This window comes from Lytechinus variegatus, chromosome 16, assembly GCF_018143015.1.
Source record: "Lytechinus variegatus isolate NC3 chromosome 16, Lvar_3.0, whole genome shotgun sequence".
Classification (NCBI taxonomy): domain Eukaryota; kingdom Metazoa; phylum Echinodermata; class Echinoidea; order Temnopleuroida; family Toxopneustidae; genus Lytechinus; species Lytechinus variegatus.
Genome location: NC_054755.1, coordinates 16,514,652 through 16,533,702, shown reverse-complemented (window position 1 = coordinate 16,533,702; position 19,051 = coordinate 16,514,652). Strand labels below are relative to the sequence as shown.

The window sequence follows — 19,051 nt, the reverse complement described above, 5'->3', positions numbered from 1 at the left end:
CAACCTTTACACTTTTTGTGCCAGCTGGATCTGTGGACATAAATGAATCTGAACAAAAGTTGATATCAGACATCTCCAGCGTTTTTTCACTAAGTTTTTATCATTTAAAGTGGATTTACATTTCATTTGTCATTTAATACTCGTTTCTTCACACTTTTTCCCAAGCTAGACAATGAATTAACGAATGAAAATCAAGCCTTATCCATATCATCAAATATCGTCACGTGGCCTTGGTGTGTTGCGAGTGGGGTGGGGTTCAATGCACTCTTCGAAGTGTTTTGGGCAAGGAAACAAGTTTAAAAAGGTAGAAGATATCTTCAAATCAATTTTACTAGCTAAATTCCACGTGTTCTTCGTGACTAAGGTCTACTTTTATTCGCATAACTATTTCAAAGTTCTGCGCAAATCATTTTTCATTAACTTTTCAAAAGTAAGTGGTGCTCACTCAAGCGAAAAAAAATTCAAGTTATATCGTCATTTGCTTAAATAGATCTGTACCAATGTTAAAATGTGGACAAATCTGCAGGATATTACAAATATATAATGTAATCACTTTATTTTTTTATACGCACTGTACAATAATAATAGCTGGATTTGTAAAGCACTTTTTGCCCGAGGATATAAAGCGCTGCTATTTTTACCACGGCTTTAGCCGTGGACAACAGATTTTTAAGCCCCACATTATACAGACTTTGGCTGGAAAAAAATCAGACAAGTCTTTTCTTGGAATGGTCTCCAATTTGGGGGTCAGTTTGACCACCCCCTCCCCCTTCCGGACCTCCGTCCCCAATCCTCAAGTCCCATCCCATAATTTGGATTTCCCTCTTCCACCAACCACCCCCATCCCTTTCTCTTTATCTCACCCCCTTCTACCCCCCCCCCACATCTTTCCCTCACATGTTAGTACTTCGTTCTTACCGATCAACTCATCAAAACCCCCAACCAATCAATTCCTCAAAATCCCTAATCACAAAACGAATGGCACATTACGTAAAATGAAGAAAATATATATATTGCCCATATTCTGAACTGAGGTTTAATGTAAACTCTGGTCTAAAGCTTTGGTTTAACTATGGATAGCCAGAAGTAACAAATGTCTATAATACCTGATGAATAAATCATCTCATTTTGCAGTGTAATCATTAACAACTTTGTGAGAATAATAACTAGGTTGTTGGAGCTTTCATTATCATGAACGCAATTGGGAACTAATGCAATAAACATAAGAAAGCTGCTACGTGAACAAATGTTGACATTTTTAGCTTCTGATCATTTTAGCACAAACTTAGACTATGGTCGAAGTTAAACCTGATTTTATAATACACCCTTTGTATCCTCGTCAAATCGATTCTTCTCACTCATTCAGCCTACATAAGTGACTTAAACAGAATAATTACAATCAAATACAACACCTATAATGCAAAGCTAAAGCATTTGAATTTTAAATGAAAAATTGACTACAATAAGAAAAAGAAAACAATATTTCACACAAGATCACTTCATATAAAAAAATGGTTTTAATTTTCTTTATCAACTTTTTGTCTAGATAAATGACATGTGCTTTTACATGAAATTTCTAATTCTGACAGAATTAAAAAATGAGAGAATACTGTATAGGATCTGTCCTTTAAAGGCCCATCACACTTATTCAGATTCAAGCAGAATCAGCCGGAATGAAATGATTCATTTGGCGACCAGCTGGTTAAGTCCCCACTATTCAGCTCTTCCAATATGTTCAACAATTTTCAAATGCTGCTGGAATGCTGGAAGAATACATTTAATGCATTCAGGATGTGGTGAAGATGCACTTTAAAGTTAAACAGTTAGATATTCATTTTCTACTTCAAATGCACCTCAAAAATTTAAACACGAGCAAAAGATTTGGGACAGCCACAAGAAATGCCACAAATATTTCAAACACACAGAGTATGCAGTCAGAATTATTAAATACCCCTTGAATGTCCATAGCACACATTTTCAATCTGACTCCAATGCGGCTTATTTCACCTCTAGTATGTGATGAGTTGCATGATCAATTTATCATATTTGAAACCCAGTTGGGTGAATTTGACCCCCCCCCCCCCGATTTTTCTAGATTTTTTTTTGTTTTGATTTTACAAATAATTCTGCTTGATTCTTGATGATTCCAAATAAGTGTGACAGGCTTTAAAATGTCAAAAATGTACCTGAAACTATTTTTTTCACAAAATTATGGTGAGGTACAAAAAAAAAGAAATGTAATAAATGTAACTGGATAGGTCCATTTCAATAATACAGTAAAAGTTCTGTAAACACTATTTAACAGGTTAGTTATCGTTAATACAATATTAAAGAGCAAAATACTTTGTGTCCCTTTTTAGCAATTTCATTGTTCTTATTCAATGATTGTTTATGCAATAATAACTGATGACAAATTGATTTTTAATTAAATGAATCTTTGATGAATGGCCCTATTTTATTTTAGTATTCAATGAACTGCTATATATGCTTATGGTCAGTTCCCCCATGTCTGCGCGGTCTCCCAAGTCTGCGCACCCGCGTATCTGCGCAATTCTAATTAAAGAAGATACGCAACGAGCACGAACTTTACACATGCAATACATGGACAGGTATTCATTAAAAAATCTGACTCAAAATGGTGGAAAAATAATGAATTCAGGGCATTTCATGTGACGGCCTCAAAATCCAGCCTTTCTCATCAAAATCCCCGAATCGTGTGCAAAGTGAATGAGTGCGCAGACATGGGATACCATTTTTTTTTCAATCTGAAAATGACTGCCCGAGGTTTTTTCCAAGAAAATCATATATTTCTTACAAATTTTTATGAGATATTTGGCACACAAACTCATTATGATGTAAGGAACATTATCAACTGAAAGATTTTGTGAAATAAGAAGAAATTCATGTTAAATCTTAACTCAAATTGTTAGGTGCGCAGACTTGGGGCCCACCATCATACCTTTATATCAGAAAATAGAATTTAATTTCATTGAATTCAGATCACCCAACTGTGATGTACTTGGATCTCTAACCCGGGGGGCCACTTACATTGACGAGTGGATACCATGCGCGACCAAAAAAACACGTAAAAAGGATGTCCTTTTCACGATAGGGCACGTTACGTACGTAACGTGATAAGGGTGTCAAAAACGCAAAAATAATGAAAAAGGGTATCTATTTCGCTAGGAAAATTACGTGTTTAGGGTCGAATTTGCGGGGATGATAAAACAAAATTAAAATGTTTTATAAAGGATGTCCTTTTTGTCCCAACACTTCGTGTTTAGAGTCCAATTTGCGCGAGGTGTAGATGGTGGGGTCGTCCTAAACCAAATAAGGTACAAAAGCCGACGACCGAAGGACCCGTAACAATAAAACATTCCTGTACTTGTTTAGGGGTTCATTTCAGGGATTATTTGCCAATAGTATCGTTTTGTTTCCAATACTTGTTAAGGGTAGGGTTTCACACGCCAATACTTGTTAAGGGGTGCATTTTCAGAATATGGAAATTACGTGTTTAGGGTGCTTTTCGAGACCCCATGGTCGCGCATGGTATCCACTCGTGAATGGAAGTGGCCCCCCCGGGATCTCTAAGGTGAAACTGACAAGGTTAGTGAATAAACAAATTTATATCCTTGAATTATGTAAATAAATTGCATTTTCTGGACTGGGATCCAGAGCAATACAAAGAGATAACCACAAGATATGTCAAAACATTTGTAACACATTTGCCTTCTATTGATGACAATTCTTTCTACAAAAAAAAGAGGATTTTCTTCAAAATTAGATGTTGGTGTTCACAAAGCACATGGCTAACCCAAGGTAATTAAACCTAGGCCATGCTTCTTTTATAGTACTTCTTAGGGTTCAGTTGCACCTGCCAAACCCACCCTCGCTCTAAAATTCAGGCTGGGGTCACATTTGGTCAATTCACAATATGTAACCTCTCAGCTGCTACCCTAAAATCCAACAATAACTTGAAAAATACCAATTTTCTGTTTTATATTTCTTCTGAAACTACAGACTCATCTTTTAAAAGACACATGACTCACTTTAAAGGGATGCTCCGGGAAGAAAATAGTATCATATAAACAGATGAAGAAAAATCAGACAAACATAACACTAAAATTTTGATCAAAATCGGACAAGGAATAACAAAATTATGGCATTTTAAAGATTTGCGTTATTCCGGTGAAACAGTTTTAGGCATGTCCTCATGAATATCCAATGAGCAAATTGATGTCATATCCCCACTTGCTTTTCTGTATTTCATTTTATGAAATCACATTATTCGATTTTTTTCTACCAAGAACTGAAAAAAAAATTGAATTGACAACTGATTTAGATTTAGACAACTGCATTAAATATTCATTGCTGCAATTTGTTTCATCATAAAGGGGACATTGTTCATACATTTATGAAAAATAATGAAACAATTATGATTTCATGTAATAATACTGCTAAACTAATTCAATAATTTTGTTATTTGTTATCCCATTATAATGAAATTTCAGCATTTTGCTCACTGAATTTTACTCATTTATTTGAACATATACATTAATTCAAGTATTGCTGGGGTGGTATATCAGGTCATCATGCAGGCATTAATTTGGTAGTATGTTAGGCTATGATGGAAGTATAATACTGGTGATATATCAGGCAAATCATACAACTATTGACTGGGTTGTATATCTGGAAGTCAAGGTATTAACTGGATGGTATTTTGGGAAATCATGCAATTATTGACTGGTTGGCATGTCAGGCAATCTTACAGCTATTAATGTTGATATGTCCATATGTCAGCCAATCATTGACTGGTTGGCATGTCAGGCAATCTTACAAGTATTAATTTGTTGATATGTCAGTCCATCATGCAATCACTGACTGGGTGGCATGTCAGGCATTTAACAAGTACTGACAGACTGTTATGTCAGGCAATCATATATGCATCGAAAGTTAATCTTGGTGTAGCAGTCACTATTGCCTTTGAATCTCCAACCCAACAGTATTCTGTTGTACCACAATGCTATATCAGGCAAGTTTAAGAGGTGAACCCTGACTTGGAAGTGTTTTTATCGTCATTGGATCTCCAACTTGGCTAGTTCTCTTCTTAGCTCGTCTTCCGTGCTTAATTTGTCTAGCTGATTCTTCTCAAGCTCCTTCCCACTCGCTTGTTGTTCTTTCAGCTTCTCAATGGCTTTCAGTTTCTACAAAGACAATAGCAATGTTTCTAATGAGAGTCAAATAAAATGATAAAGGGTTTAAAAATTGAGTTAAAGCTAAATGATAGTAGTTGCTGTAAAACACTAATTTTGTGAGAAACTGTAAAACCAAGGTTAAGTATGACTAAATCATTGTGGATCTAGATCTGTTACAGTTACATAAAATGAACTTTGTGAAATCATAAAATCTAAGCTGAAATAGGATCACACTGAAGATCGCCAACACAGATAGGCACACGCGGGACAGTGTATTATTATTGCTGATGGTTCAGACTCTTGCAGCCTAACAAAGAGGGTCGTGGGTTCAAATCATGAGCATGGCGTTATTTCCTTCAGCAAGATATTGATCCAAACTGATCTACACTCAACCTTGGTGTAGTGAATGGGTACCAGGCAGGTATGTTTTACCCAAGGTAAAACATACCGTGGGTCCCACAAAAAAAAAAGGAAACATGGGGGGTGTTTCACAAAGATTTAAGTATGACTTACATCGCACTTAAATGTCGACGCGTACATGATATGCAACGCGCAATCTTATTGATCAATACGCAGGAGTGCGCTTCCTCTTGGCATGATCTAACCAATGCTGTCATGCCTTTTATACTGCGCGCAACTAGACATTTAAGTGCGACTCTAAAGTCATACTTAAATCTTTGTGAAACACCCCCCAGAACTCCCACTTATAACTTTCAACAGAGCAAAACAATTTTAGGGTCTTTCATTTACAAAATAAATTCAGCTTTTCTTAATTTTTGCTATGATAGGAATACAAAACCAAGTTGCACAGAAAAATGGGTAGAGATTTGTCACAGATGTGACAACCTTGCATTGAAAGGGATGACTTATTAGTATATTTTTTGTATTCTTTGTTCAGTTTCTTTCAATGCTAAAGAGAGTGGACACAGTTTCACATGTGAGTTTCTGCACAAATTATTTTCAATTTACTCTGCAATGCATGCACAATCAAAGAAGAGATTTCATTCTTACTATCGATGTTAAATTTATGATCTAAACATATTCAATTATTGTGATATTTAGCTTTCAAAGTGGGATGCACTGTAGTGCGCCAAATCTAACCAGATAATCAGCACCTTAAAAATGTTTTATATTTTTGTCATTATCAATGCCATGAAATCATTTTCTACATTACATTCCAGTAACTTACATCTCTTTTTTGTGAATTATCCCAAAGTTTGTAGACTTAAATTATAGTTTTTAAAAGAGAAGAAATCAATTCGATAAATGAATAAATAAATAAATGCCTGTCAAAACTTATAACCACTAGATGGAGACAAATAAATATAATTGAAAGAAGAGACATATGTGCCTTACTTTTGCATTATTTTTCTATAAATAGCATATACATTTTTTTTAAGTAGAGACAATAACTCTGGAAAGGATAATCAGAAGCTTTCTTTCATTTAATTAACTGAATCTGATGAATTTCAGAGTTTTGAAATAGAATTCACGATCAGCAACACAACATTTCAAAATCCTTGATATAATCAGAGGAACTTACTTTACTTACATCCATGTAATTTAATACACTAATCGATACAGTCCAATATCAAACACTAGACATATGCCATCGATACTTTCATGGAAAAAAACACACAAATATCTACTTCCTCATAGAATATAACTTTCTCACATTACTTTTAGTTTCTGGTCATGAAAGAAAACAATTGACATCAAATAGCATTTGTCATTTTAAAATCTTTTCTTTTATCTTTTAATTGCTCAATTATAAGAAATGAACAGATGCATAGCATCTCCATAGCAGGATTCCTGATAAAAGACAAAGCACAGATATATAGTAGACTTGTTAAGAGGTTGAACGCTGCATTTTTTAGTACAAATGTCCCACTTGGCACAAATGTTCCTTGAGTCAAAAGAAAAAGATTCATCCAAAGAGACACGCTGTATCTATGCAAATAAGCAAGTAATTTGCATAAATTTGCATATTATGTCGATATAGTATAAACAAGTAATTCAGAATATATATTTCACCAGAACTGCCCTAAAATTGGAAATAAAGACTAAGGGTAAGACAGGGAAGAAAATTGTCATAAAATAATTGGGATATCCTTGTTTATTATTACCTAATTTACATAAATTATGGAAATTATAATTTAAAAAGAGTATTTTTTTTCAAGAATCCTAAACTGTTTTATAAATAACAGCAATTAATACAAAATGTCAACATTCTACATGAAAGAGAATATATTAGCGAAAACATTGATATGCTTCATGACAGTATTAGTGTCTTAATTTGCTTAGAAAGAGGGCAAATATGTCAAAATTTATGACGTGATATTGCGCTAATATGAGACCAAAACAACCTCTATGTCACAGTCACACTCACGAATCGGACAATAAAGCGATCAATGGTCATGATGGTATGTCATTCGAGATAACACAATCTCAACACAATAGCTTCCATCAGTGATACATACGGGCAAAGTGCATTTCGGTATCGGTAAAACACTAGTAATTTTGTTTTATTTGTTTCTAATTTGTTTCTCTTGGAAAATTTACAGGAAACATTAATGCTTTGCAGGTTACTGCTTTAATGAAGCTCTGGCACATGAATCATGACGAATGTACCCCACCTCAATCCATACATTAACTTTGTTAAAATATATATCTTTTGGAGACCCCAAAGTGGCCAAACTTCATCTCCCCGGCATTCCCGCTTCCTTACAAAACCAGTTTGACTTGTATTATCAACTTGGAAAACACAGATGTATGGGACATCAGACAACATGATTCCTGAAAAATGTTTTTTATTTTTGTTTATTTAAGCCCACGGGAGCCCTCCGAATTTACCCCATCCCCTCTCTGTATTTCGACACTAAATATAAAAAGATATCGTTTTTAAAAGCCACCGGCAAGGCAAATTGCGTTTTTGGTATAATAAAGCAACTTTTATATCTATATTTCATATTTATCTATATAAATATTATTATTATTATTATCATTGTTATTATTATTATCATTATTATTATTATTGTTCTGCAGTTTGTAATAATGCTCAGCACAGTAAAGGCTATAACCCAACAGGAGCATGCCTAGGATACCCTTTTCCCTTTTGGTTTTATGTATTCAAAAATAGTTTATTGTCTTTAGAACTCTTAAAAGATTACTTTTGTTGGTATTGATACCTTGGAATAGATTGAGGAGAAAATACTCTTCAACTGACATGTAGAGGAGCTGTGGTAAATTGAAGAACAGCCACACGGCCCTTTATTGATTCCACTCTATGTTGAATTTAAATATTTTGAGAGCCCAATCGAAAGAAAGATACATGTCTACTACACACAGTAAAGCCTCTTTGCGTTCTCCTCTTGAAAAAAAAAACATACAAGGCATTGTTTTATATCTCATAAAATAAGTTCTTGTACGTGACGGTGGCCTGTCGAAGCTGCCAAAACCGTTTATTTTGTTTTGACAATATATATTTAGAATATCGTCTAAATGAAGCCCTCATCTGGATAAGGGCACTTATTAAAGGCAGCATCTACATTATATAGAGGAGGCCTTGGCACTGGGAAGAGGGGGCTGAAGCTTGTTTAATTTCTTGGGACCAAAATTTTACATTGAACCTTTTTTGATTTTCAAATTTACATCAATAAATTTTACAGGCAAATAAACAAAAAGGATTGCACTACAAAATGAAGTTTTTGGGTAACATTTCTTTTTTTTGGTCACATCTGCCGGAATTCCAGGGGGTGCTATCTATCGAGAATAATACACGCAGCATCCCCCCCCCTCTTCCGGAAAATCTTGTGGGAGCTTCAGCCCTCGCTTCCAAGTACCAGGGCTTCCTCTATATAATGTAGATGCTGCCTTTAATAAGTGCCCTTTTCCAGATGAGGGCTTCATTTAAACGATATTGTAAATATATATTGTCAAAACAAAATAAAGGGTTGGGCAACTTCAACAGGCCACCGTCATGTACACGAACTTATTTTATGCGATATAAAACAATGCCTTCTATGTTTTTTTTTCAAGAGGAGAAAGTAAAGAGGCTTTACTGTGTGTTGTAGAAATGTTTCTTGTTTCTTCCGAATGGGCTCTGAAAATATTTAAATTTAACATAGAGTGGAAGCAATGGTTTGAGTATTATAGAGCTTACGTGTGGCTTCTTTTTTCAATGTACTACAGCTCTTCTACATGTCAATTGTATAGTATTTTCTCCTCAATCTATTCCAAGATATCAATACAAACAAAAGTAATCTTTTAAGAGTTCTAAAGACAATAAACTATTTTTGAATACATAAAACCAAAAGGGAAAAGGGTATCCTAGGCATGCTCCTGTTGGGTTATAGCCTTTACTGTGCTGAGCATTATTACAAACTGCAGAACAATAATAATAATAATGATAATAATAATAACAATGATAATAATAACAATAATAATATTTATATAGATAAATATGAAATATAGATATAAAAGTTGCTTTATTATACCAAAAACGCAATTTGCCTTGCCGGTGGCTTTTAAAAACGATATTTTTTTTATATTTAGTGTCGAAATACAGAGAGGGGATGGAGTAAATTCGTAGGGCTCCCGTGGACATAGGCTTAAATAAACAAAAAAACTATCTTCAGGAAACATGTTAACTGATGTCTCTTAAGCAGTAACCTGCAAAGCAATGTCTCCTGTAAATTTTCCACGAGAAACAAATTAGAAACAAATAAAACAAAATTAATAGTGTTTTACCAATACCGAAATGCATTTTGCCCGTATGTATCATAGATTACGGTGTAGCAGACACTCCAACAAAAGCGATACGAGAGACCGATGGAAGCTATTGTGTTGAGATTGTGTTATCTCGAATGACATACCATTGATCGCTTTATTGTCCGATTCGTGAGTGTGACTGTGACATAGAGGTTGTTTTGGTCTCGTTTTAGCGCAATATCACGTCATAAATTTTGACATATTTGCCCTCTTTCTAAGCAAATTAAGACACTAATACTGTCATGAAGCATATCGATGTTTTCGCTAATGTATTCTCTTTCATGTAGAATGTTGACACTGTATTAATTGCTGTTATTTATAAAACAGTTCAGGATTCTTGAAAAATACTCTGTTTTAAATTATAATTTGCATAATTTATGTAAATTGGGTAATAATAGACAAGGATATCCCAATTATTTTATGACAATTTTCTTCCCTGTCTTACCCCAAGTCTTTATTTCCAATTTTAGGGCAGTTCTGATGAAATATATATTCTGAATTACTTGTTTTTACATATCGACATAATATGCAAATTTATGCAAATTACTTGCTTATTTGCATAGATACAGCGTGTCTCTTTGGATGAATCTTTTTCTTTTGACTCAAGGAACATTTGTGCCAAGTGGGACATTTGTACTAAAAAATGCATCGTTCACCCCTTTTTTGCAGTTAACAAGTCTACTATATAATACGAGTAGCAAAGGAACTCTAGTTTGATCGACAGTCAAAAGAACTATCATTAGTCGGGTGTTCTCGAAATGAAAGTGCATTGCACTGTGTTCTACTTTAGATAAAATTTGTGGTTTCTTATAGACAGTAGGTTGTTCTATACGGGTGGTTGCTTAAAGCAGGTTTGACTATAAGCCGGTTTTACATATCCCCCCGCCATACTGGACTAAATAAATCCAAACTGTATTGAAAAAAAATGTGATAAAGATAATAATACTGTAATATATAGATTTATAGAGCGCAGAAACTATTCACTGAAGTATATATTCTACTGCTCTATATAAGACTCCTCATATTCTTTATAAAATAGATGTGTTTCTACGGTTTGATATAAATTTTTTTACATGTGGTGCTTTCCTGACTTCCAGGGGTAAGCTATTCCAGAGATGTAGGGTTACACAAGCAAATGCTTGATTACCTAGTGTTACTTAGGTTTTGAAGGATTGGATCTGTAAAAGCAGGGAATCCATTGAACTGCTCAAACTGCAACCAGGATGAATGTATTACTGGAAAGAACTTGGAAATGACTGAAGAGGGGGGATAAATGAGTCGCTTACATGTTAACGTCTTGGGGGTCAAAGAACATCAATTCCTTACCTTCCTGAGATTTTTAATCTTTTTCTCTGCTTCCACATCAACCCCTACTGCTGGAGCCGGGGCGGGCTCGGAGAGGACGTAAGAAGCCGTTGCAAGGGCAGCACGCTGCTCAGCTGATCTATTATCCTAAAATACAAGAGAGACAACGTCTAGTATTCTTAAAGGTGTATTAGTTCAAAATTGAAGTCGGTGATCAACTACGGGCAGCTGAATGTTATGAGGGCCGAGCACGCTATCCTGAAGCATCGGAATAATGACGGGCTGGTTATTTATAATGTATTTAAGACATACACTGCACATATCTTATCACAGTTTGTTACCCCAGTCATTGGATTCAATCAGTCATTTCCACACACATAGCATGCACATCATCCACTCCCTGGGGAGTATTCAAGCCAGTTGCCATGTGAGGCGCACACATTTCCAGACAAACTACAATGACTTTCACATCCTACCGGTTCCCTTTTCGGACCTGGGGGAGAGTGGCAAAGTATGGCTTAACACCTTGCCAAAGAACACAAGGCCACGGTGGGACTGAAACACAGGACTCTCTGATTACAAGGCCAGAGTCAGAACCACTACACAACGGCCACTTCCTGGAATCCGTTGACATTATTCCAGGGCTTGAAAAATCCAAGGCCAACCTCGGCCGTGGCCATAACTGCCCTGTTCATTGACTTCGAGTCCCTCAAGGAGATTTCGCATATCCTTTCAATTTTTATCATAATGCTGTATCATACAAATGTGGCCTTTGTAAATTTGCCTTGCTATTAAAATGTTAAAAAGACCCACTATTCCCATTCCTGTGTTCCAGCACTACAAGCTGCAGCAATTCATCCACCATATGCTGATTCCTATATACCCCCCCTCCCTCCCTCCAACTTCACGGGGCCAATCTTACAAAGAGTTACGATTGATCCAATCAATCGTAACTCTATGGAAATCCATCAGTGTCATAAATTTTTAAACAGGAAATTTGCACAATGTCCTTTGTAAACAAAGAGAAGCACAGTGAATTTTTTAAGAAAACAATGCATGCTGAATATACATCTTAGCTAGAAAATATTTTGAACAAACATGCATAATACATGTTGACATTGTTGGCTGTCCATAGTTGCGATTGATCTGATCAATCACAACTTTTTGTAAGACAGGGCCTATAACCCGGGGACTCTTCCATCCACATTTGTCATCCAACAGTTGTAAAATCGGACAACTTTCCTTAGCTATACCAAATACTCCAGAGGGTATAGTATTATAACTTTGAGGCAATACTAATTAATTTTAAGAATTATACCACTTCACATTGCATTGACCTTCAACTATATTACATGGATTATAGTGAGATTACATACTGTGACGGCCGGCTTTCCCTTGTTCTTTGCGTCTCTCTTCTTCTTGTTCTTCAGCGCTGATTTTGAGAGCTTTTGTTCTATAAACAAAATAATAATATACAATATTATTGATGAAAAAAATCTCATTCCTATATTAAATATTACTTTTTTTTAATTAAATCCTCCACTCAAAAATGTAATGAGTGAATGAACATTCCACATTATGAACTAAACCTACTAAGCAAAATGTTGCCTGATTGAAAAAAATAAACTTTGATTGATCGCAGTTTTAATTAGTTCACTCATTTAATATCATATGTATTGGGTATACACCTTCTTTTGTAAATATAACAAATTTTTTTTCATATTCAATTTTTATTAAAGTTTCTGATTTCCTGAATAGCTGTAAGAGTTTTCTATAAATACTTTATGGAAAATTGATCATTTAAGTGGATTTTATATTTAAAATGAATAGACTACCAATATGTTCCCATATTATTAATATTTATATCTATCATATTTTAGAAAAAAATACAAAATGAATAAATGCTTACCTTCTGTCTGTGGTGCAGCCTGTGGCGGTTCTATTTCATTCTGAAAATTTGATAAAGAACAATACAATACAGGATAAATTATTTTGTTTTCTTTATCTTTGCAATTATCGATATCAATCTCTTTCTATGGCAATATTCTTACAGTGAAACCGGTCTATAGTGACCACCCAAGGGAAACACAGAATGTGGCCTCTATAGGCAGGTGGATGTTATAGACAGGTTCTTATACACACAATCTTCCTTCATGGGAATCAGTTTTAGTGGTCAATAAGCATGTGACCACTATAGACAGGTGGCCACTAATACAGGTTTGACTGTATTTTCTGGAGGTCCAAATAACTTAGTGATGCTAAATGAAAAAGGACTACAGTATTCCTCTTGAATATGAAATGATTACATACCAATTTGAATGAAGCCGGTTTCCCTCTGGCTCCCGGGGGTCTGTAAGCCTCTTTAGAAGCCTGGGGTTCCGAAGACTGGATGATCTTACCCGTTGGTTTGCTGATAGGGACATTCCTGAAGAGATCCGCTGGTAACGTCTGCCATGCTACATCATATATATGAACGCTGTCTGATGGTGCGACAAACTCGTGAAGGAGAGACCCTGAGACGTGCCATACCTTGAACCTGGAAAAGGTCAAAGGTCAAACAAAATACATTTATTTTCCAACCATGGAATGTTAAGCATTTAAAACTTTCCTACATGAAAAAAAAATTCTATGGATCAAAATATGCAGAAAATGTTAGACATAAATCTGAAAAGTGGCATCCCTACTTGACGTACTTGGTATACTCACCCATTACCAACCCTCAGTCTAGGAGCACAGACGGCCGTAGCATAGTGCTGTCCGTCCGGTGACCATTGGAAGACTGTTGCATCAGCTGCTTGGCTCTCAGAAATCATCTTCAAATTCTTCCTATCCCACAATTGCTGGTATAAATAAAAAGAAGGAAAACATAATTATCATAATAAAATAACATGAATGATAAAAATAGGAGGGGGAGGAGGAAGAGAAAGGAGAAGAGAAGAAAAGAGAAGAGGAGAGGAGAGGAGAGGAGAGGAAGGAAGGAAGGAAGGAAGGAAGGAAGGAAAGAAAGAAAGAAAGAAAGAAGGGGAGAAGGTGGAAAAAAAAGTGGAAGGCAGGAGGAGGGGAAGGAGAATGAGAAGAAAAAGAAGGGGGAGAAGGAGGACGAAGAATATTGCACATGCATCCATCTTGTGCTCAAGGCAGTCCTATATTTCAATACTAGGCAAAGCTAACAATGGGAAATAGCAATTGGTAGTAAAACACCTTATTGTGGGCTGGAGTTGCATTAAGACATACATATAGATATACAGATAATCCTGCCAGAGTCAATTTTTTAGGACCACAGAAATATGTTCAACTTAGGCAAAATAAGACTCAAACGATTTTTATAACACATGTCTAGAATAGTCTGATCTAAAAACAGCTTTGACCTTGGTGAGTATTCAATGTATAGAAGGTCTACTTAGGAAAATTTGCCTGGGCCCCGTCTTACAAGGAGCTACGATTGATCCAATCAATCTTAACTGTATAGAAATCCATCCATAACATAACTTTTTCTACAAGAAATTTGCAAAATCTCCTTAGTAAACAAAGAGAATCACACTGAATCTCCAAGAGAATGATGGATGTTTGAATAAACATCCTATCTAGAAAATATTTCAAAAAGAAAAAATTTGCATTTTGGATGTTAACATTGCTGTTCATCCATAGTTGTGGTTGATTGGATCAATCGCACTTCTTTGTAGCACGGGGCCCTGTACTTGGAATACCACTTTAATACGGAATTACAAGCTGAACAAAAAACACCAATACATGTCTCACTGATGAATAAAATATTCATCGAAACAATCAGGACTCATAAATGTAATTTCAGTATCACACTACAAGGACGTTGCAAGAAATTTATGATCAATCGAAAATCTATTTCTGGTCCCTGAATAAGTCATTACAGATGTGATTAAACCAATTGGTTCATAAACTTTTGTTTTTCTCTTACCTTTTAATTTTTATAACTATATAGCCTTTTATCTTATCTCCTTCTTCCATTGGGGCCTATAACTCACAAGCTTTGCTTTCATCTTAGGTCCCTCCATTTTTTCACTGATTTGAATTCTTATTGTGTATAAATTTTGTCTCAAGAGCCATTTATTTCAACTGAAGATAATTATGTTATACTCATGTCAAGCATGTAAATTTCTGTATATGAATAATGGAAATAAACTGAACTGAACTGAACATTTGTCTCGCAATTGATTGCAAATTTGTGATTGATTGCTAATCTGCTTCTTCCAACAAGGAGTGTAAAACTGATCTATTAATTGTAAAATTGCAATACAATATTTGCAATTGATTGCATTTTTTTTCTTGCAACACCACCTAAGAATAACATTTCATTTCCATACATTAAAATCACACCAAATTACTTACAATATGACCTCTCAAGTTGGCAAATCCTCCAAGGGCAATAAGTATAGATAGTCAAGGAAGTTGGTGAACAAAATGGTGTTTCGATTCTTTTCCTTCTCACCATATCTTCTCACTACTCTATTAGTAATCGACAAGCATAGATTCATATTTGACACTTCAACCAATTGTACCATGTCTAGAGTAAAGACTAAATGTCTGAGTCAAATACGATAAGAGGAAGCTACAGTACATAGTGAATCTAGTCTCACTCCTCCAGACTCTGCATAATGCACTACGCGAACTGCGAGAAACCAAAGGTCTGTACCTGCAGACTAGTCATCAAGTGTTTGTTCCATCTGGAGCAGGTAGGCACAAAGAGTGGAGATCAAACACAACTAAAAAAAAAATCAAACACATCTTGAATTCCAGCAGGTCCTGAGGGCTGTTATATAAAGCTGTTAGCAGGTTATGCATGGCTCAATGCATGACAGGTGACCCTTTTTGCCTCGTTGGTATATCCCCATGTACCCAAGACATGTTCCAGTCTTATCTAATGTCATGAATAAGTGACCATGTGCATTTTGGAATTTTGCCTTTTGAAATATACAGACTTCAAAGTTTACATGTTCAACTGACACTGTACCTCATCTCAATCCATATACATTATAGTGCGATAGTAATTAGTATGTATTAAAGAAATACATAATAATAATAATAGACCAGCTTTCGTATAGCACATTACACCTTACAAAGGTCTCAATGCGCTTTAGGAGAAAAAGACAGATGAGAGAATGCTGCTGGTATACAAATAGCGAATAGGCATGAGTGCGATGGTGCGAGATTTCGCATGAGGTGAAAGAAAGATGCTCTATTCAACTCAGCTAACGCCTCGTTGAATAAAGCCTTTCATTCACCAAATGGGAAATCTCGCACCATCGCACGAATAAGAATATTTGCTATTTGTGTTCTACAACGCCTTGGAATCTAGCGAAAATATGAAAAAACAAGGGTTTCTCCCTGCAGTAATCTATGAAAAGGGAGCAAAAATATTGAAAGCGAAAAGCAAAATCCCACAAGCCGGGCCCACAAGCACACATGATCTTAGACAGCATTGCACATTTAGCCAGCAGGCTGTACGCGAACTGTCACCTTATTTAATCAATGTAATCGCATTGTGACGTCACCTCCTAAAGCGGTGCAATGGTACATTTTGGATGGTACGTCTAGCGTGCAACGTCGGTACGAATGTGTGACATTCAGCCTCCCATTTACTCACGTACAACAAACTAAGTAGGCGTTGTAAAATAATGCTTTGTTAATATTCTTTTCAGTTAGATAAATATGTTTTCAATGCAGATTTAAATTGTCCAATTGATCAACTAAATCAGGTTGCGCAGAAAAATTTGACAAAATTGGTTAGTGATACAAAGACCATGCTTTCTCGACAATTGGCTCAATTTCTCTCACTGATCCATAACACGAGAGTGGATTCAGATGCATACGTGAGTTTCTGCGCAAATAATTCCTGACATGCCTTAATATTTATTGTTTGTAACCTGCCATGCATGAACGATTTGTTAAGCTGTTGGTTTCAAATTTGAGACGAGATTCCACTCCTACCATGAGTATCAAATTTATAGTAAAAAACATATTCAATAATTGTGAAATCTATTTCTGAAAACGGGTATCCTTTTTGGGGGAAGCACTTTTATAACATTACAAGTATCAAAATGAATGAAATCACAATTTTCATCGAAAGGATATTGGTTCCTTGAGGGTTGAAGTAGACACAATTCCTTGGGCCGGTTCCAAAATCAAAGATCGGTTCGCATTTGAGGTTGAATAGTGTTGCTTTAGCAGGCATAACTGATGCAAGATCGGTGTTAAGGATTATCACTGCTAAAATGACATCAGGGGCTCATTTCATAAAACTTGCCATAATAACAGATTTATAGTAACAGTTAAAAGCTACTGAAATCGATTAACTTGATTGGCTGATGGTAAGCTTGTTACAGAAACTATGCAATTGTTACTATAACAAGTCTTCATGAAATGGGACCAAAGGCTATAAGATAAAACAGAAATGTAATAATTACAATGACAAGGATTTTTTTGACATATTGATATATTATATCATTGCAGAGCTGCCAAGTTGTATTTTGCATTTTAAGTATTCTTATCCCCCAAAATCAGTATTTTGACCAAAAAATCCGTATTTTTACCATGAGATAAATATGCATGCATAATGGCAAAGTTCGATCACTTCTTACATTATTTTGCGCCCCACACCGTCGCACACGAGACCGAAAGCTTCAGTCTAGATTTTGATTGTTCCGCTGAACTGCGTTGGCTGACTCACCCATACATAGACTGAAGAATTTGGAGGCCCGTACGTACAGACAACGTATTAGCAGTAACGTTAGATCTAACATTCGACGGAAACCTGTTTTTTTTTCGATCGTTTTTTGCAAATAAAATCATAAAATATCACATTATGAAAAAGAAATTGCATCCATATTTACGGGAAAATGTATGAAATTCAGAAATATCGTACCTTAGACCGCAGTTACGGCTAATTCGTTTCAAATTATGATCGAAACATCGTCATCTTCGATCCTTCCGTCGGTCAACGTAAGTTGCCATCTTGGATGACGTCATCATCCTTACAGACGTATTTACCAGTCGCAAAATATCGCGATTTGAGCCGCTGCTTTGCGCTTGTAAACGTAAACTACATGCGTGCGCTCGGAACTTGTCACCCGCATTGATTCGCCAGGATATCGAAAATTCTAATCGGAAAGCCTTGATGAAAGCATAACTCATTGAACGTAGAGGGCAGCAACACACTGAATACCTTTTCTTCTCTAATTTGTTTTTTCCCGTATTTTATCATGAAAAAGCGTACTGCCGTATTTTAAATTGATTTCCATATGAAATACGGAAAAATCGTACTACTTGGCAGCTCTGTCATTGGCATCAACACAAAGGATTATCTTTTGTGTTTGGGGGGACACAAGATATCCCGAAATGAACAAATGATAATCCTCTGTGCTGACGCCTATAATATTAATGGATTCTTCTAGGACAAAAAAAATATATTCTAAAGTGTTGAGGAATCAGGGATGCATTTCATGAAGGAGATAGTGATTACCACTAACTACTATTTGTTATAAGCTACTGAAATCCCTCCAAATTATTGAATCAGAACAAATTTGTCAGTTAAATTTCTCTCCTAGTGTCACCTAAAGTCACTGTTAATGCCTATTTACACGCACATAAAATTTGACATGCAATCTCATTGATTGATATGGAGTAGCACATATCCTTTTAGGAGATTTGACCGACGCAACAATGTTTTATACTGCACGTGACTGTGAACTAAGTGTGACTGTTAGTCACGCCTACAGCTTTTTGAAACACCCCAACACCCCCAGTTT

The 19,051-nt window shown here is 35.7% G+C and overlaps 1 protein-coding gene across 1 annotated transcript in view; it reads right to left on the bottom strand.

Moving 5' to 3' along the window:
• Nucleotides 1–4,563: 4,563 nt before the first annotated feature.
• The window catches only part of LOC121429703 (eukaryotic translation initiation factor 2A-like), a 31,841-nt gene continuing 17,353 nt past the window's right edge, over nt 4,564–19,051 (bottom strand). Inside the window, exons 11-18 of the mRNA XM_041626873.1 lie at nt 17,379–17,480; nt 15,636–15,676; nt 13,977–14,110; nt 13,581–13,806; nt 13,180–13,219; nt 12,647–12,723; nt 11,292–11,417; nt 4,564–5,204 (exon numbers count right to left, since the gene is read on the bottom strand). Of these exons, the coding sequence (XP_041482807.1) occupies nt 5,076–5,204; nt 11,292–11,417; nt 12,647–12,723; nt 13,180–13,219; nt 13,581–13,806; nt 13,977–14,110; nt 15,636–15,676; nt 17,379–17,480 (875 nt within the window). The 3' untranslated portion in view covers nt 4,564–5,075. The remainder of the gene's footprint in view (nt 5,205–11,291; nt 11,418–12,646; nt 12,724–13,179; nt 13,220–13,580; nt 13,807–13,976; nt 14,111–15,635; nt 15,677–17,378; nt 17,481–19,051) is intronic.